General features: G+C 39.3%; 1 protein-coding gene across 12 annotated transcripts in view; it reads right to left on the bottom strand.

Moving 5' to 3' along the window:
- The window catches only part of FGGY (FGGY carbohydrate kinase domain containing), a 325,709-nt gene that overhangs the window by 75,487 nt on the left and 229,365 nt on the right, over nucleotides 1-20,857 (bottom strand). For all 12 annotated transcript variants that reach the window (XR_005830063.1, XM_040609878.1, XM_040609879.1 and 9 more), the window contains 2 exons: nucleotides 14,719-14,834; nucleotides 719-847 (listed from right to left, as the gene is read on the bottom strand). Coding sequence is in view for 11 of the 12 variants with exons in the window: in XM_040609878.1 (XP_040465812.1) it covers nucleotides 719-847; nucleotides 14,719-14,834 (245 nt within the window). In the remaining variant the exon portion in view is untranslated. The remainder of the gene's footprint in view (nucleotides 1-718; nucleotides 848-14,718; nucleotides 14,835-20,857) is intronic.

The raw sequence follows: 20,857 nt of genomic DNA, 5'->3' as shown, positions 1-20,857 counted from the left end.
TTAGTTGAATCTGGGCACATCAGAATATTGGGCTGGGGGAAAAAAAAAGCATAGCTAAGCATCGAGCCTCCCACTCCAGTTATGCATAAAAAGTTCAAAATGACAGAAGGGGAATGCTGTGCAGTGGCCAGTTCCCTCTCTACTCTTATTTGCTCATTTAGATACACATTATTTACACACTCTAACCTCCTAGACCAAAATCAATGGTTTTGGTATATATCCCACATTGTGCTAGCATGAATGTACGCAAAAAAGTCTCTGTTGCATTATTTAAACAAAGCATGAACCACTTCTAAAACTAAGAAGGAAAACTAACTATGAACAAGCCTCAGAGGTGAGACTTCTCCCTCAGAATATTAATTTTTTTTTCTTCCCTATTCCCAAAGTTTTGAGCTACGGAAGATGCAAACGCTCAGCACACCGGCATGCTAGTACAACGGCATTTCAGTTCAGGAATTCAAAGTGTAGAACTAGCAGAAATTAATAAACAATTTGGAAATCCAGCTGAGAAGAAATGAACAGTGAAGACCATTTCTATAAACAGATATTCAATATTAGCAGTTATTGTGATTATTTTTTTTTATTTTAGTTATGCTACTTCATAAGAATAGCATCAGAGCAAATCGCTGGATATGAAACAGGCTGTGAGAAAAATGGCTTTCTACAATTAATTCAATATATTCCTGTTTCAAAGAATAGTAAATATATTACTGAGTACCTAGTCCTCCAGCATGTGCATCGATGAGAGATGCTGCTACTGCGATCCCTTCAGGGAGACCGAGATCTTTTGCTGCTTCTGGCGTTAGGCCTTTTCCAACAGACTCTCCAGGAGACAAGACGTGGTTTCCTGGGCAGACACAAGAAAAACCAAACACCTGTCAATTTACTAAACAGAAAAACAAATGTGTATGCTATTACAAGAACTCCCTTCCTCTCCCTCAAGTTAGTGTGGAATATATAAAACAAAAAAGTGCATCAAAGAACTCTATCTGATTAAGAAGTATCTTTCATTATCTGTCTGTATATTAAATACAAACATGCTAGATCAGGCTGTCCCACAGCAATTTAAAAGTTCAAAAGGACTCAATGTCCTATCTAGCCACAGAGAAAGATTTCACCACAAGCAATTAAATCCTGCTTGGCATCTTTCCAAGAGATATGAAATACTTCTGCAGCAATCCCAAGGTCCTGTGGTGGTTGCTGTGTAGGCTGCCTGCAGCCATCCTCTGTGCATCTGAACGAGATTCAGCTCAGCCCATGCTCGCAGATGAAAACTGCACCTGTTGCACAAGGCAGGGGCCAATTTTTTCTCCCCATTTCCATCCTTTCCAGCAGTCTCTACTAGGAATAATGTGTTATAGTAACAGAAACTCTGAAAAAGAAACTGGCTTAAGCAGCAGATTCCTCCTATTGCAGCTGTATTTCCTCACAGACTTAAATAATCCCTTTTTGAGCCTTCAGTGGCCTTATGATGTATGAAGAACAATATGATCACCCCAAACTCAAGCAACGCAACCCCTCCCTCTCAGTCCTGTCACCAGGGAGCCTGGTGGCAAGTCCCACCTGCCTTTGTCTCTGCTACCATAATGCACATTAAGTTTTGCCTTGTGAAAAGAGATTGTTTCAGTAATTAAATCATGGTGATAGAAACTGCTCAGAGCTTAGAAGAAAAAAATCTAGATTCATTAAACTTTCAGAATTTAAGGACACCCCCCTCTCTGGCTGCTGAGTATAATCACAGCCGAGGCAGTGAGACTGACAGCTCCTGGAACTGCTACACTTCCCTCTTTAGCTAAAGATTTGGTGGGTGAGAGGCAGTGAAAGGCACAGTGGGAGCTCCCACATACCTCCCTGCCAATACCACGGCCTTTAGTAAATATCTGTAGTGTTTACTAAATTCAACAAATCTTCTGGGCAGAGTTGACAAAACTCCTTTTTAAAATAACACAAGCCTATTTCCACAGTCCATTCTATTGAGAAAGTTACACCTAAAGCACGTTCTGATGTGCAGAAAGGAAGTATAATATAACATCCTCCACAACAGAGGTTAAGAGGAATAGCGTATCATAAAATAACAGGAATATACTAATGCCCATGAGCATAATCTGCTAGAACTATAGTCATACTACCTTAGTGCTCGATGCAAAGAAGGTTATGATATTAAATTCACATGCAGAAAATGGGTCTTCAGTTTTACCCATCACTTAGCTCTTTGTCTGCTCTAAGTGATACAGTGTAAGGAAGGTGCCCGCCTCCTGACGGATGCAGTGTACGCATATAGACTGCATGCACCCCTTCTTGGCGTTCGTTTCTCCAGAGTTTCTATTCTGTTGGCAGCCACACCACCACCTTTGTAACGCTAGGCTGAATCTCATACTGGAAATTTAAAACATGTATAGCCAAAACTTTCGCACTTGACTTTGGGTTTATATTCAAATATCGGGGGCAGTAACCATACCTCACCATTTAGCTTATAAATAAGGAAGTGATGTCACTAAACTATCTTCTCACAGGAAAAAAAGGTCTCTATTTTATTAATTCTTAGTGTAAAGTCAAAACATTGTGCTATCTTTTGCATTTTTTCCCCAATAAGTTGGTAGATGAGGCTGTTTCTCTTCAAAAGAACTTTTGTATTACTTTTCTGTCTTTTTAAGACATTGGAAAATAATACCAGTAAAACAAAGTTGCCTGTTTCTCTTGACATTCAAAGAATCCACCTGCAGGTGGAAGGAAGTTCAAAAGAGTTCACACAGCTAAACCCACAACTTTTTCTTCAGAATCAGTTGCCTGACCTGAAAGCATACAAATACCTTGTATATACTGCACGAGGTGAATTTAATCTGAAATAAAACCTCTTGCCAGCCACTCAGTTCCATGGTTGGCTTGTTTATAATCAATCACACTGGTCAAACATTTTAGTGTGTAATAATTTGGCGGTTAAACTGCATTTTAGAGATCAGGGCTACTATTAGACAAAATCTTTTCCTACCAACTTCTCAATTCCTATTTCTAGTTAATGAGCACTAAGGGAGCAATTTCAGAGATAAAGATAATCCTCTCCTCTACAGCAGCAGTAGAAAATGACCCTATAGATTCCTTTGGTGCTAGTTATATGTCAGAAGGACCAGCAGCATTGCTATCCCCCACGGGCATAAAGCATGTGAGAACACATGGGGCCGAGTTTGTGATCTGAAGATGCAGCATAATAATGTTGTGTTTTTGAAAAATGAACTAACAGTAGAGTATGCCCCATCTGGTTTAGAAGTCAAGGTAAACCTGAACTATTATTCCTTGACCAAAAGCACTTCCCGACAATTTGGGAAGCGACAGCAGATCGCAGTCACCCATGACAGGGACTGTGGAGTCTCCTAGGTCACCCAACAGTCAGGGAGTGCGGAAAAGAGGTGCCAGCATGCGAGTGCAGCTAGGAGAGGATACTGACTCTGCCCCTCTACATCACCCTCCCCCCTTCAGCAATCAATGAAAGCTCTCCTATACCCATACAGTATGTTCACAAGGAGCTTTGTAAAAGGGAAGCAGCAGGCTCTGCATGGGCGCTCCCCGTCATCATGGAAGCTGCCTCCCCACCCACGCAAGCCTGAGTGAGTGACTGTAGAATGGGCAGAGCCCTGACTGAACTGCATGGGCAGACACCTGGAAAGGGGATTCGAATTTTCATGGTTTACTGTTCACTGAAGAACTAGAAAACTCAGCCAAGCGTCAGCTTCCTTAGAATGTATATGTATAAAGCTATTAAATGACTAAGAAAGAAAACACACAAAAAGCAACAAAAGAGGAGCCACAATTTCAAAGTAGAGCATCTGAAACAGATGACACTCCAGTACTAGACTGGGAGAGGGTGAGTAGATTCTTACTTGAGCAAAACACAGTGGCTTTAGAAGCCAAGGGACAACTGCTATAAAAATCAAGGTATTCCGCTGTTACACACCAGCCCTTCAACAGCAGGTGCTGCCACCCCTAAATCCTACCTGTCAGGGGAAAGACGCTGTCAGAGAGGGAGGAAGGGAAACGAGAGCCGCCTGCATACAGAGGCGGGCAGTGAGCGTGACAGAGGGCTGCATAAAAGAGGCAGTGAAAGGACCGAGTCTTCTCAGGGCTCCTGCCAAAGTAAATGTATCGAGTCTTTTGTTTACAGTAGTCTCCTGTGCAAGTCATTTACCTTTGCTATAATGACTTCCAAAATTAGACCTAACCAAACAAACCCATAATGGCTGAAGCTGGAGAACTTTCTGTTTCGCTAACGCAATGCCTTAATCCACAACCTTTTCATTTCGGATGAGACACACTATTTCTAGCTATTTTTTGCCCTATAAAGCAGCGAGTTTACAAAAGGAAAAAGCCGTCTGAATCTCTTCCTCCTCTTTTATCCTTCTTCGAAGACTAATGTTAGAATTTGCTATGATCAGGCTTTGTTTAAAGAATTTATGTGGTACCAAGGACCCTTCTACCTTTTTAGGCAGTTACTACAGCAACCAGCTATTTACCAGACGCAACACACACGACAGACAATAGATCTTCAGTCAACTTTAGTAATCGAAATTCGCTGTAGTGGCTTACTAATATTTAACAGAACTAGGTACTTTAGGACATAGACCTTTTTAAAAACAACAAAAGCAGAGCGCAGCAGGGGGCCCAGCTGACTCAGCTATGATATACTCACTGCCAGCAGCTTTTCATCTACCACGCAGAACGGAGCTGCATTTCATACGCACTTATATCTGGCTCTGTAAGTGCACAAAAGTACAAAAGGAAGAAAATCAAAAGGAGACGTCCCTTTTCTTCACTAACTTGATGCAAGTAAACTTGAACATGGATATATCAATCCCTTGCAGAGATTCCAGCAACCTCAGAAAGAAACCCAACCGAAGGGTATATCCTGACTCTGTTTTATAGCCTCCCCCAAACTGGACAATTGAAATGCTTTTTAATTTAAAAGACAATACATAAAAAATATATCCTGTTAAATATGCAACATAGAGCACGCGCTGAAGAAGTTATCTAGTTAAACACACGTATAGCTGATTGTTCTACAATTTTTAACCCAGCCGATCAGCAGAAATAGCGCTAAGATCAGAAGGAAGCAGAATAACGATGCAGACTATAAAATTGTACTTTTAATTTTTTTCTTAGGACTGAATGCATGATGGTTAAAAGGTGTTAGTAACAGTCACATTTGGGCTTTTTTTAACCTGGAAATACCCTCCATAAAATTTCCTGGTTGGCAGTTAAAAACTTCAGGATTTTCATTCAGGAAAACCAAAACAAATTGTGATATTATAGGCCAGCTTATTTAAAAGTGAGAAAAACAGTTGGTTAAACAAGATCACTTTGGCTTTCTTCAGTTCAAAATTCATCTCTGTCTAAGCAAGCTGCCACAGTAGCTCGAGGCAAATCTGATTTGGGTCCTTTCCATCCCACTCTCCCATACAGCTTATGCCTTTGGCTGAACTACATCTCAACTACCTAACATGTAATTACTTAAGGCAGACATATTAGGTTGCTAAATACTGGCAAAAGCAAGCAACCGATGTGCAGGCAGATCCTGATTCATTAAGCTGAAAAGTAAATTGGTGTGCAGACCATAGGTGGCTACTTCAACAAAGACTACTTCCTTCTTGTCCAAATGAAAGACAGCTACTTCATGTATAAATGATAAGCTTTCCTGGTTAAAGGTCAAAAGAAAAAGAAAAAAAGCATTCTGCATCATTGGATCATTAGGCATGTACATTGACAGACGTGACTGAGTTTTCGTTACTAGATTTCAGTGAAACAGTGCAGAATGAACACCTCTTGTAATGCATGGTTCACTACTCACTATGCTGACATGCATGTCGGTATACAATACATAAATTCGGGTGTCTTACTAACTAGATGCAACGTATTTGCACCCAAACTCAGCTACCTGATCTCACATTTTTGCTTGCACGCAATAATCTCAACAGGCTGATGACTTAAGATTTATGGCACTTTACAGCACAATATTTCTAATAGTCTCTCTAAATACAAAGATCATGGATCTAGATGACGTGACTATTGCCACACTTTCAGAGTTGCAAGTAATCAGACTTTTTTTTGGTACAGGACATCACTAGGATTGTACAGGCAATTCTGTATTAATTACAGATTATTACTTAACAAAATGGTTTTTTATTACTGGATGCTTTTCAATGATTCACACGATAGCAACTCCTCTTTGAAGAAACAATTACCTCTTTTTCCAAACCAAAAGACATGACAGACCAAAAATAACCTGATCAGTTACTCAAAGGACACTTTGGAATCTTTCAGCTAAGCTTCTGCACAATTTTACTCCCCACCACATTCACACAGTATCCAGTTCTTATACCCATACTGAGAAGATACTGATGCATAATAAAAAGTTCAGAAATCAGTCAGGAAAGCAATTACAAGGATTGAGAGTACAACTGTCCACATAAGAGTTTTGGAGAAAAACCTCATGCAGTTCAGTGTTTTCCTTTAACATAGAAAATGTCAGTCTCTGCAGTTCAGGCATGTCACTACAGTCTGCCAGACAGGAATGGCAAGTTAAAAGTTCAGATTAAAAAATAAAGTGCATTCTTTAATTAATTCATTACATTTAAGAAATGACAGTAATTAACAATCAACAACCTTCAAGTCTGAAGTGGGGTCTCCACCACAGGAAATTATAAAATCAAGACTGGTTCTACTTTTAAATTACTTAAACATTCATTTTGGGGAGTCCAACAGCCTCTGACATGGAGGAAGTGGGCAAATTGTTTGATATAGTCCTTCTGGTTCTGTGAATCCTGACTCATAAAGCAGACATCACTGTTTTAAAAGATATCTCAGTGTGAGGCTTAAGCAAAAAAAGACAAGGAACAGATCAGGACCAGGGAGAGGAAGATTCAGGTAAAAAGAAGAAACAACCTACAACTATTCTGAGAAATGCGCTTTTTTCTTTTCTTTTTTTTTTTTTAGAACTGTGGGAAAAATAAGAAAGGAGGATAATATGTGAGAAATTTAAATACTAAACAATCACAACAGGCTCAAAGTCTTCTCAAAGCTTCTCCTATGACTTTTAAAAACAGAAATTAAAAGAAAAAGCTCCTAGTTTTCAGACCAGAAACAAAGAGAAAGCTCAGAAGTCCACTATGTTGCCAGAGTAGAAGAAAAGATGATTCCACAGGCAGACAGAGTGAGACCAGAACTCTAAAGTAGGCAGTAGGAAATTATTTATTCTTACTTTTTGAAAATTTAAGGCTTTTACTATTAATCGTCTAAGCTATGATGGAGCCTGAGGATGAAAAAATACCACACAGTACTCTTCAGTTCTTGCAGCAGGGAGGAGGAAGAATTGGAAAGGTACAATCTGCCAGCAGGACTCACCCTGATGATAAGCAGGGTGAATGATGGTTCTTCCCCTTACAGTGCAAGAGGAATGGAAAATGTCACCCAGAAACACTGAAGAAACCTGAGCTACCCAAGTGTAGCCCAGCCTGTTACAGAACAGTTATTGGAAAGAGGAAGAATATCTCAGGCTGGAGAAATTGGCTGACGGGACACTCATGAAATTCAAGAAAGGGAAGAGCAAAGCTGTGCACATGAGGTGGAAGGAGCCCATGTACCAGGACAGGCTGGGGGCGGACTGCCTGGAAAGCAGCTTGGCAAAAAAGGCCCGTGAGGTCTGGTGGACACCACGCTGAACATGAGCCAGCCACGTGCACTTGCAGCACAGGTGGCCAGCAGTCTCCTGGGCTGCATTAGGAAGAGTGAGTGCCACCAGCAGGCCAAGGGAGCTGCTCCTTGCTCCCTGCCCAGGCCATGCCTGGAGTGCTGTGTTTTATACTGGACTCCCCAGTACAGGAGAAACGTGGACATATAGCGGCAAGTCCAGCGAAGGACCCCAAAGATGACAGAGGCATGTCATACAAGGAGAGACTGAGAGACTGCAGACTTTAAGGCCAGCAAAGAGAAGGCGAGGAGGTGTGTGTGGGTTGGATCTTATCAGCATGTATATAAACATCTGATGGGAGGGAGTAAAGATGATGGAGCAAGACTCTTCTCAGTGGCACCCAATTACAATGTAACAATGTGCATAAACCAAGATACAAGAAATTACATTTAAACAAAAAAAAAACGTTTTTCTTGGGGAAAGATGGTTAAGACACTGGAACAGGTTGCTCCAGGCAGATTTTGGAGTTTCCATCCTTGGAAATACTCAAAAGTCAACTGGACGCAGCCTTGAGCAACCTGCTGTAGGTGACTCTGCTTTGAGCAGGAGAAGCTGGACTAGGTAACTTCCAGAGGTCCCTTCTCACCTCAGCCATTCATTACTCATGTGATTCAGTGATCTCAAGATGGAAAAAACATGAAATAAAATAGAAATCACAGGAGCGTGTAGCTTTTATGAGAAAAATTCTTTCTAACTTCTTACTGCTGAATCATATATTATGAAATAATGCCTCAAGCTCTAAGGAGGGAGACACCCTAAAACCTCTCTGCACTGTGCCAGTTTCAGCTCCTTTACAGTTGCTACAGCTCTTGGACAGACTGAAATGACAGGAAGCCAGAAAAATGTTAGCATATTTGGAACACCCTTCACTTGTAAATTCCATGGATTTTGACAGCATGTAAGTGTAAATATCCTCTGATTCATCCTTTTAATTTTGTTTGAAATTGTAACATGTTGTAATTTATTAGGGACAGCAAAAGACCAAAGACAGACACTTTAGAGAGCCCTTTTACTTACTATTCTCTACCATTTGCAAAGTACAGTGTTCAAAGCTCATTGTTACAATAAAGCTTCACGAAGAACTGGCAGCTACAAACTGACCTGAAAAAAAAATAATCATCATCCCTTTCTCTCAGCCTTCAAGGAAATCCCTCATATACTTCGAAGCATCTGGCATCAAAGGCCCTGGAAAAGATAGAAAACTGGCAGAACTAATGGATCGACTGTTCCTTTCACAGCTGCTGGAGCATAAGTTAACATTGACTGTATTCTCCCAGCCTGGACTGAATCTTCCATTTTCAGCCTAAATGTAAATAAATTAATAGAACTTCCAAGTAGTAAAACTGACTACTACTGACAAAATACAAAACATAAGCAGACTCTATCTAAGTGAGGTATATAACATTATCTTCATTATATCTATATCTCTGTAATACCACTATCTTCATTAGCTTTGTATACGGAAGTAGACACTGGCACACACAGGAATATAACCATTCATATGATAACAAGTTCATGAATAAACAGCCTGCTGGTTTGTCACTTGTCTGAATGCTAGAGGGCTGCACCCGTATTTGAAAACCCAGCATATTGTAAAGACTGCGCATGCTGAGTGACAGCAGGTACCAACCAAGGGAGTCACAGCTATCAAGCCCCAGATGATATACCATTTTCTTTATCATCGATTTGTGAATACATACTACAAATGAAAAAGCGTTAGAAAAGAACATCCAGTCTTAAAATTCTATAGAACCTTCTTTTCAGGGTATTCAAAAATGGCACATGCAAGTGCCCAGGTACATGAAAACATCAAGCTTCCAGTCCCCAAAGTCCCGGAATTACGGGAAGAGTTACAGACAAGACATTGCAAAGAGCTAGGGCTGCACACTAAAGCACAGTGTGCTGGAACAGGGAGGTGACACTATTGTACTGATGTATGGGAGTAACGACCACTAACCATAAATGCACTTTAGAGTCAGGCTGAATCCTTCATATCTGAAAATACAGTGCAAAAATTTAAAAACAAAATAAAAAAAACCCCAAACAAACAGAAGAAATCCTACCAGATGTGGATTGAGGCAGTCTATAGGAAATGGGAAGCATTCTGCTTGAAGGTGGCTAAGAAGGACAAGTGGGTACAAGACTCAGAATAGCTTTTAAGTAAAGAGATGTATAAGGACCAGAGGGTGTTCTTCCTTACAATACCATCACCTGCGAAGTCAAAATCAAACATGAAAGAATTCTACCAGTCTTATGGTAAAGCAGGGCTACAGTTTCAGAGATACAAAAGAGACAGAAGTGCTGCTTGAAGACAGGCATTAAACTCTGATCTCTATATTATTATCCAGTTATATGAAAGTTTATGGAAAAAAAACCCAAGTAATTGTAAGCAAGTTTATCATTTTGTGAACAGGATTGTTAACGACAGCTGTCTACAAAACCCTATCTGCTGATATCACAATCTGTCCATGCAAGAGTTATTTTCATTAGCATATTAACCTCAAGCACTCAAAGTTCAAGGCAATTGCTGAGCTTCCATAAAACTTGTGAGATTTAAACAATCCAAATGCAATCCAAATAATTTTCTCAGTTCTGCCTCAGATGTTCATAAAAATCCCATATGTACTAGTTGTGTATCTATTCACTTTTGAAGACATGGCTGTAAATTCCTAGTCAGGAAAAGCTGGGAAATGGGTTTATGAAATCCTTATCATGTTGAAAAGCTCTATTTCCAAGTATGCAGCTTGCTTTAAAAACCCCACAACTTTGTTAAAATTAGTGTGCGGCTCCATTACAGATGGAAGAAGGTGACAAACTGTCCTTTACAAAAGACAGTATTTTAGTCTTCAACACACAACCTACAGGATCAGTGAAACCTATTCTGCAGTATCTGCAATGCTCTCTCAGACAAAGGTGCCATCTTCAACCAAAAAAAGACCTGGTATAAAATATTACCATTCAGTAAAAAATCATTATTTGGTCCCTTAAGTAGCCCCTGAAGTAGAGGGCTGTGGTGAAAATTTAGCAGGCATTTTCCTCCAAATGGAATATACGCTTCAGTACCCTAAGAGGTCTATAGTCCATGAAATTTTAACGGAATTGTTAATGTCTTTCTAGGTTTTATAATACCACAAAGAGATACTCATCATGTGCTTTCACCACAGCAGATAAATGCTAATGCCTGGAGTACACAACACTTTCAGAGTGGTTTTGAATACAAGCCATCTTGTACTCTCTTGGTGGGCAAATTAATGGGATCAATAAATTCTGTAGTATCTCCAGATAAGACTCTTTACCTTCACAAACATGATCAATAAATTCACGAGGTATAGAAGGGACCAGAAACAACTCATTATGTGGATTCCCTGAAAAGTTAGTCTGCTCTGAGAAATCTAAAATGTCAAACGCCTGGGAACTTTGATATGTGAACCCACACCTTAACGTGGGAAAAGTTTGTGGAAGATCCTAAAGGTCAGGTGTGAGGGCCTCCTTATCAACAAGGTCATATGTTAAGTTAAACTGAAACTAAGAGAAGGGTACTACCTGGAACCACAAACATCACTCTGATTACAGTAAATAGATTTTTAAAGGGCAAGACATTTTAAAAGTGATGTTTAAAAGCATATTTATCAGAATAATGAAATATGTACATTAAATAAGTTGTTCTCAGGGAATTTCCATAAATATTTCCAGTGTCATGAAAGTTAAAGGTACTCCAGAAAAAACATCTAGCCATACCTATCCATGTCTAATTCCCTCTGACTGGAAATAATAATGATTTCACTAGAGATTTAAAAAAAACACCACCACATCCCTTTTTGCCTACTTTACACTGGTAAACTATGTATTTACTTTTGTTACAATAAGAAAATGTTGCTAATTGTATCTTGCCACATTTTGCTTTGTTTAGAAAGAAATGATGATTCAGAGCCTGTTAATCTCTTAGGAGTGAGATGTGAGAAAAACACCACTGTCTCTCTTTACAGGGGGAACATGCAGGCATTAAAATACATCCTTGTATCTGAGCTAAACAAACCTTGAGCAGACATCCACAGACTTGGACAAGCTTGAGAACAGAAAAGGAAATTCCTCTAGAATTACTTCAGACTTGTTAGAGTTTCGGTTTTGTTTTCATTTTAGGAGGAGGTTTTGACCATGTACAACCTCCCTTCAACCTACTTCTACCTAGGTTATCTGGCAATTTCAAGTTCCTTAATCTGCAAGCCAGCTAAGTCTACTGCTTCAAATTCTTTCGTGTCAGCTGTAGCATACCGTGACGTGCTTTCTGGAAGCACACACTCTGACTGTTTGTCCATTCGAGTTACTTAAACAAATTGCCTTCCTTTTGTATAATGTGCTGAAGTTAACAGCAGCTGAGGCTGTTCAATTATGGGACAGCACCCTGAAGCAATATTATAAACATAGCTTGAGTTGAGTTTATTCGTGGTGTGATCCCGTGTTCGTTGTGCTCAGCGTGGCATTTGTGGGCTCCTGGGAGGAGGTCTATGCAGTGATGGCGTCTCACCACCAATGCTGACACCTTGGGAGTTGGTAGGAAGGAGTCTTCCACTGCAAAGACCATTCCAGCTGCAGTTTGACCAGTGCTGCTGTAGTGACTCAATGGCACTTTCCCAGTAGGTGAACGTACACTATCCTGATTAATTTGAATTAAGAAAACCAGAGCTTATTCAGCATGCTCTTCCCAAGTCAAACAACACCAATCACTCATTAAAACAAACAGATCCCCCAAACTCTCATTGGAACAATGCTATCATTCTCATTTTCCCATGTACAGGGACACTGATAAGATTAGGAGTGGCAGAGAGCAAAGCACTTCCACAGCACACAACACAGACCTCAGCAACGTTGAGTAGCTTCTGGGCAGGGAGTGAGTTGTTTTGTTTTGGTGGTTTTTGTCTCCTTCTGAAGCTAAACCCTTCCAAGAAATTCCAACAGGTGCGGTTTAGAAGATAAACCCAAAGGAATGAAGGAGTAGTTGCTATCTGGTTTCCACATTCATACAGAGAGCTCCATACTCCCTCTTCATAGATACATGAATGAGGTCACTGTCCTGCTTTTTTTCTGATTTTATCACACGGCTAAATATAATGAATTTAACACTTCCTTTTTAAAAAAGGAAAAGGTTAGGCAAATGGGCATGGAAAAAAGCATTAGTCTATCTAAGGCTAGGTTTCAGCATTGTTATGCAAAACAAAAACTGTCGGATACTTAAGATACGCCTAAGGTAATCAGCCCAAGAATCTGAAAATCAAAGGATTTCTCAAGGTGAGTAAAAGTATGTGCTCTTCAGAAGCTTCAATTCTAGCCTACAGTTTGGTGCATTTTTGGAGGTCAGATTCTGCTTCTCCAATTCCAGCTGAGAGATACCCACGTATTCTATGGTTCATTTCTTGAAAATCAACACAACTGCCCAGGGAGCTAGACACTTTCCCCATTAACTCAGGAAAACATCTTTGTCTCGCAAGAAACACCTATCAACAGAAGTTAATTTACTGATTTATTTTGTAAACATTGTGCTTTAAAAAAAATATAGACCTGATATTGGACATTAATGATTTTAGCCTTGCTAAATGTTGTGCCATATATAGATTAGTTTTATGAGGCTTCCATCACAACAAAAGACCCTTTTTATTAGTGGCTACTTTATCATTTACAACATGTATGTTTAGTTACTCAAATGGCAAATTGCTTTGTGCTGTCCTTGAAGTGCATTGCATAAATATTGTATTAAAGCCTTAGCTTACACTTCATAAATAATTTATTTTAAAAATACTCTTCCATGAGACCATCAGCTGCCGAGATGTTCAGTTTTCTGGTAAAAACACGTATTTATTGCAAGTCTTATTTTAACTTGTTGAAGATTTGCTAAAAGCCACATGTGATAGATGATGTAAGAATTGTATTCAAACTAAAACCTCAGGAAGCTAAAAAAGCCTGATAGTCCTAGCAGGTTTCATATCTTTGCATAAACTGTTTCACTTGTAGGGGAAAAAGCTGAAATCTATTCAAGGAAGTTTCAAGTACAATTTCTGATAACCTGAAAATGACTTATAGTATATTTTGTGATGATCATAAAAGTTAATAGATTTCATTTCACTACAGTCCTCCCTACACCATTTCCATTTCATGTTACTGCATTTAAACTGCTGTACAAACTTGTTCAAAGTGCTAGACATTAAAAAAAAAAAAATCAAAGGATATTTCAGATAATTAACTTTGATGAATGAGCATATTTTAATTCATGTCTGGTAATATTCTTGTTAATGACATGTCTGCTTAGGACATCCATTAAAAGTCCATTAACTTAACAGGGAAAGTCTAATAAAGTTATCCTGGAAATTTTCTGGTATATTAACATTATGGACTTTTAATGAATATCTGCTGTAGGAATTGCTATTAGCAAGACTGCCATTCTAATTAAACTTAGGGTCTAAGAGAGTGTAAAAAACAGTATGACGATAACAACAAGCAGAAGCAGCATTTTTTGAAAATTACTGTAAGGGAGATGGGTACAGATCACATGCGATCAGTAATAGCTATAAATTACTATGTTGTGGCTTTTTTTTTTTGGTAGCCTGCCATCCAATATACACATATCAGGTGTCATCTTCACATAATCAGTTGCTGAGGCTCCCATTTACTTGTTAGTTGTTGCAACTGAGCAGTACTGAAAGGCTAGCTACGCCTTTCAGAAGGGTAAAAGACAGAAAATTTAAACACAGTTTTTCATTACAATGCAAAGTAACAAGTGTACTTAGGAAAGCTGTGTCCTATGGGCACCCAGCCTTGTTATCAACCCATCTGAAGCTTCAAGTTCTGCTACATTTCTGCTGACATTCACAATAATAGAGCAAAAGATTTTTTTATACATAGATATCTTTTATGTATGTATATATATATCTTTTATATATATATTTAGCTTTTTATGTATATGTATAAAACAAGAAAACTCCCTGACGCACCTATTTTTTCATACTTATCCTTCACCAAATCTTCCAGACCTATCATTTCCCAGAAAGTGTCATCCCAACCTCCATCTGGAGTGTACGTCCACTTGCACACTACTGTACAGAGGGACCTAGAAAAGAGACAATACAGCACGGAATCAGGCAAACGAACAGATTTGGTTTTAAACTTGCGACTAGAAACAACTTTGTGCAAAACGATCTCTTCATTCACCGGTCAAAAATTCCAAGCACAAAGCTACCGTTAAAAAAATGGTTCCTGTTCGGAGTGATGTCTTGAGATACCTTAAAAGGACCTTATGTTTAAGATTCTTCTATGCTGAAACAATTCCTAGTCTGGGCACTTCATTACATAAATCAGTCAAGTAACAGGTCATGCATATGCCTAGAAGGCAAGCATAGCATGAACAAAACAGCAAGAAGCTCAGAGAAAGATTCCTGCTTTTCCAGGCTGTACCTAAACAGCGATGTTTTGCACACAGCATTTCCTTCAAAAAACTTTCTATTACTTATGTTCAAGCTGAGTTACAATTTTCAGGAGATTATGGACGCACTGATAATTAGGTTAAATGGCACTGCTTCAACACGTGCAAGTACAAAATGATTTTATCAGATGAACATGCACAAGCCAATTGCATCCAGCTACCAAAGCTTCTGCATAGCATGTGTTCAAGTACCATCACTAGGTCCGTATTTCAGCAGAAGTCAATGACAATTCAGTGACATGCTGAAACAGCATTAGCCATGAAGCAACTGAGTGTAATATAAAGTTCTTGTTTCAGGTCTCGTTACTGAATAAACTGATGCTAAAATTCCCTGACAGTATGGTTTCATGGGGCAGACTACAGGAGCAGAATACAAACAAAAAAATAAGAGCACTTGCAGAAATGTCTATCATAACAAATAGAATGCTTTTCCCCTAAAATGATCAAAATCCTCAACCTCTCATTCCCCCCAAAATACAAATAACATTCCTGAAGATTAACTATTACACAGACTGTTTTCTGTCTGAACACTAAGAGTCATCTCAGAAGATCAGCATTAAATTGTGCTTGAAAAGTCAATAAACTAAAAAGTATTAAAAATGCTAAATACCACTGAAAACTTCAGCTACCTGTTCCCTTGGGAACTACCATACCATCAAGCATAAGACATCTCAGATGCATTTGAGGGAAACACATCATCGTAACTGTTCTCAAAGAGAAATCACTTTCAGAGGAATTTTCTTTGTGAGTCAATTTTAGCCAAGGTTTTAATAACATAGTAACAGAAACTAGCAAAGAAATCAGCAAAAAACAGAAAAAGAAAAGCTATTTTTATTTACCATGGACAAATCAAAGATAAGGCTTCTAGACACTGAAACTGTACACATAGTAAAGCCAATTAAGAAGAGGAAGAGCCTTTTCACACAGCTGGAAAACTATCTGGAACTTGGATTCACCATATTTTGGCCGTTTACAACAAGAACCAAGGATGTACAAGTGAAGGCAGGATTCTCACAAGGTGGGACGGCTAAAGGCGCTGTTCTCAGTGTACATCCTCTTATGTGACACTGAGTGGAAGACTGGCTGACTATATGGACTCCCCACACTCCCACTTTCTCATCCAGGACAGAAATGTACCTTTTAAATACATCATGTCATTCTGTTCTTTCAGAGTGCCCATGTTTTTACCACCAGAGGACTGGTGATGTTCACTCACAATCCCACTGTTTATAGGGGTGCATTGTTTGCTCTTTGCAACCAGAGAATTTATTAACATTACACATTTGGGGGAAAAAAAGAAATAGAGATAACTATTTATAAATACCATGGAGATTATTTGAGGGTTACTTTCCAAACAGTTTTCACAGACACACACTTTTTTTCTCACTTAAACAGTTTAAGAATAGACCAGACAATTACAATTTAGTGTCTGGTTTGAAAACAGAAAAGCCTGTGACCTGTAACTACAGCAATGACAATGTTGATATAAGAAATTCCAGTTTCCAAGGATTTAAAAGACAGACACTGAAATGTAATTAGGACCTTTGACAAAAACTGTGTGAATAAATTCTAGGCTGAAGAAAATACTGGGGAAAAATGAACATTTTCCCCAAATCAGCTCAAACCTCTCATTAAAAGGAAAAATAAAGACAGGATACTTGAAATAAAGATCATCTCAACACTTCAGGAAAAAATTCTAGACATAAAGAGTAAAACAATAATGTACCAAGGTTCCCCAAATATGGTAAATACCAAATCATAACAAATTATCATCAGAACCGAACATGTATTTTTCTAATTAGATCAATGTTAGGAACTATTGCTACACCCTGAAAAATGCTCCAAGGACGAGAGCTAAATGTCACGGCCCCCCACTTTCAAAGATCACAAAGCAACTCCCTCGGAGTTGCCATGCTTATCCAAAGAGAAATGTGAGCAGCCTTGCTGGACCCCAAGGAGCATGTTTTAAACGGGGTAGTTCTTCCACACAGCTCCCTCTGAGGAACACCACATTACATACGCAGGCCCACCGAAACAGCGTGAATGGGACACCTTGGCCCTCGCCATCCACTGAATTCCAGCATCTCCGAGCTCTCTTACTGCCTATGGCTGGAGTGAACATACTCTAGTATGAAATGGCAATGGGGATGTGATTTCATCCTACTTGCGTAGATCTACAAATGCAAAGTGCTTACAGAAGAAGAACAAATTGATAATTTCTGGTTGAATTTTTAATACAATATAGAAAACATGAACTGGGAAGGACACCTTTTCCCAAACGAATTAACTGGCAGATCTGTATTGGAAGGTTCTGATATGAAGACCAACTTCAAATCTGAGCTAAAACACTAAGCCGTCAGATTTTTATTTTCATTGCCACAGCAGGAACCTCAAAACACTTGTTGTAAACACAGTACAAGCATTTACACTTCTCTGGAACTTAAGCTCCTTATTCCACCCTTGCCACCACTCAATTGCAACGTAAAAAGTACATGTTTAATTGAACAATGTAGCTTTATCCAAAGCCCTAATATCTTACATAAAATATTATACTGCAGAATGTCTTTCTCAAGAAAAAAGAATTTATTTGACATGCCTGTAATGACAGATTAACTTCACTACATGCTTCAAAAGAACCTGGATGTGTTGAACTCAAATCCCTGCCACTTACCTGATGAGGTACTCTAATAATTACACACAGCTGCTCAATTTGTATACCTAGAGAGCTGTAGGCACATGTAGAAAGAGCAGTTTGCTCATGGGTTTTCCACTTTTGAACACCAATGGCATAGATATGTATTAGCTTTACGGGCCATCACTCAGAAATTTGCCTCTAGAGTATCACCCTGAGAAAGTGATAGCACAACTCATAACTTGGAAAAACTGTATCCAGAAAGACATTATGGTAAAGAGGAAGCCAAGGAATCAAATCACTATACCTACAAAGAAAGCCTCAACTATTAGAAAAATCTGTATTTCACAGCAACTCCTAAACTTTATGAGATGAAGGGCAGACATTAAACAGAAACAGCACTGATACTCACTGTGGTATATCCCTTTTTTTCCTAACTATTTGGCAGTATTGCCTCAATTATTTGGCCATAAACACCAGACTTGCACTAGCTGAAGCTGGATGAACCAGATGGATGGAAGCAAATGTTCCCCTTACTTCACTACCAGGATCAACCGGGTTCAAAGGTGCTGAGTTAACAGGCAATCATCTAGGCAACAGTCCTCTCCCAGCTGCCTAATCTAACGCAGGCCTTGAGAAGACATGGTGCGGAACCCCTCAGCAGCACAGGCCATATTTAGCCAGGCTGAAATACCATGAATTTGAAGACTCTTTTCCTCAAGCATATTCCAAATACAATGAAATGAAAGATTTCCTTTCTCTGTTCGGAACAAAAAGTTTTGCTTAGCATACTCCTACTGAAAAAAGCAACCCTTTTGTATGGAATTTTTTTATTTTATTTAAACCAGATTTTCACAGGAACATGATTATGTTTAGAGTTTCTTACAAATTCTAGTCTACAAAAAACTATAGGATTTTACTTGCATCCAACAGCCTAAAGAAAGAAAAATCCCTGCCACATTCATTATAAAGTAGATTTGGCTGGGCACAGCTTATTACACAATCCTTTCTATTACTGTTTAGCTCTGAAGTTTTGCACATCTCTTGCTGAGGACTGACTGCAGATGTGCTGAAGTCCTGTATGACCAGAATCTCAGCACACTGGAAAAAAACACCAGCAGTATGTCCTCACAAGAAAACCATGAGGTTCAGGGAGTCTGCAGTGGTTGAACGCACACTGATAATTCCCAAAATGCTGTCTGGAAGGTACTATTTGCCCCACTAACTTTCAAAAGGATCCAGGGCAAGCAGACTCATGGCCAAAGCAACTCAGGTGCTCAAAGTTAGTTGATATGTGGCTCTTCCCACACTGTCTATTCATTCTGAATATTATCTCTCACTCTGTTGTACTTCTTGGAGACAAGGAAATTGGATACACTTGTTAAAAAATAGGTAATACTGTATGGTCTTAGTTATCTGCATAAAAATGTACCTAAAAGATAAAGGTCGCAAAAACCTTCTCCACATCTACTTAAGAATTGCCAAAGTTTTATGCTTTGGTCCGTTCTTTGCTGACACCATCTCCCACACTCCAAAAGGGATAAAGGAAGCATGGTCGTGACTACCAATTCTGCAGAGATTCTGCCCTGCCTGGGAGAATACTTGCTACCTTTGACAACAAAATATAGTTGGGTGTGGGGGTGTGCTGTGGTGGTATCCCATAACTGCAGTGGTCTGCTGAAAGTAATCACGATTTTGAGTATAGGTTAATAAAAAAGTCCTACTAACAAGAATAGTTAGCAAAAGAAACAGTTTTCCCCTGAAATGTGACCCCAGTAAGGCATTAATACATGAGGTTGGTACAACACCAATATGATACCCTGTTATTCAAGAGGGTTGGTATGATACTAGTTAGGCCTGGAAAAGGAGTCAGCTACTGGCTTTAAAGGCAGAGAACCCTGTCTTGATCAGCTGGAAGTGAATGGAAGCTTTGCACTTGATTCCAAAGCAAAAGGATCTACTTCATTCATTCTTACTGCTCAGAAATGAATTTAAGCTCATGAACATAAATAATTTACTGGCATCACAAAATATGTTCAATGGATCACTTCCACGAAAACTGTCTTTGCAACCTGGCTGTCGTACTGAGGGTGGCTTGATGGTGGTGAACTACGAGCAACTGCACCTGCTGAGGACCGTACCAAAGCTAAGCCCTACAAAGGCTAGCATAGGGTACAGTGAGTTCCCAAAAGGAATAGCATGCAGGAGGACAAAGTAACTTTCTGTGGTCTGTTGGCCAGATTTATTTAAAGCTACAAAGCCTGAAGAACTAAGAAAACTATGTGACATTCTGAAGGTCAGAAGGAGACCTGAAACAATGGAGTGTGACTGTCACAACATCAAACATGTTTTTTCTTTTGTTCTGCAAACTGTAAATTCAAAACAGATTTTGAATTCAAACTGAAAACCAGGGTTTACGTCCTGCTCAAGTGAATTTCTCCACATGCTGACATCTGGACCAAGCTGTCAATGTCCTCCCAGATTATGCACCCCACAGTCTTGAGGCTTTTTACAAAAACGAGCAATTCCCTGCTCTAACACAGTCACACATTTGACTGTGTTTTTTGCAAAAATGTTCCAGACAAAAAATTAACACACAGCACAAATCCTCCCAGCATCCAGGCTTTATATTAAATAGAACTGGGCATTGGTACTACAAAAGCCTGAAATACAGCAGACGTTATCACGGAACAATAGGAAACATGTACTTATTCTCAGCTCCATTGTGGCTAGTGTCACATACATTAATAAATGACCTTTGAAACAGAACCAGATTGTGAGATCCACATACACTGCTGGTATTTCTACCTGCCATCAATTTCTCTGCCTGCTTGGTGTATTTGGCAGCTTTGGGGGAAATGGGAAAAGAAGAGGGCAGTTTGTCCTAAGGCAATACTTCTCAGGTAACAGGAGAAAAAACGTGACACCCAGTCAGCTAGTCTTGAAATGTGTAAAAAGTATTGGATACTGCCCATATTAAGTGCTAAAAAGAATCAAAGAGCAGTGGGTTGAGTTCACA

Source organism: Falco naumanni, chromosome 11 (assembly GCF_017639655.2).
Source record: "Falco naumanni isolate bFalNau1 chromosome 11, bFalNau1.pat, whole genome shotgun sequence".
In the NCBI taxonomy this organism is placed as follows: domain Eukaryota; kingdom Metazoa; phylum Chordata; class Aves; order Falconiformes; family Falconidae; genus Falco; species Falco naumanni.
The sequence above is the reverse complement of the archived record's forward strand: the minus strand, read 5'-3'. Positions and strand labels throughout refer to the sequence as shown.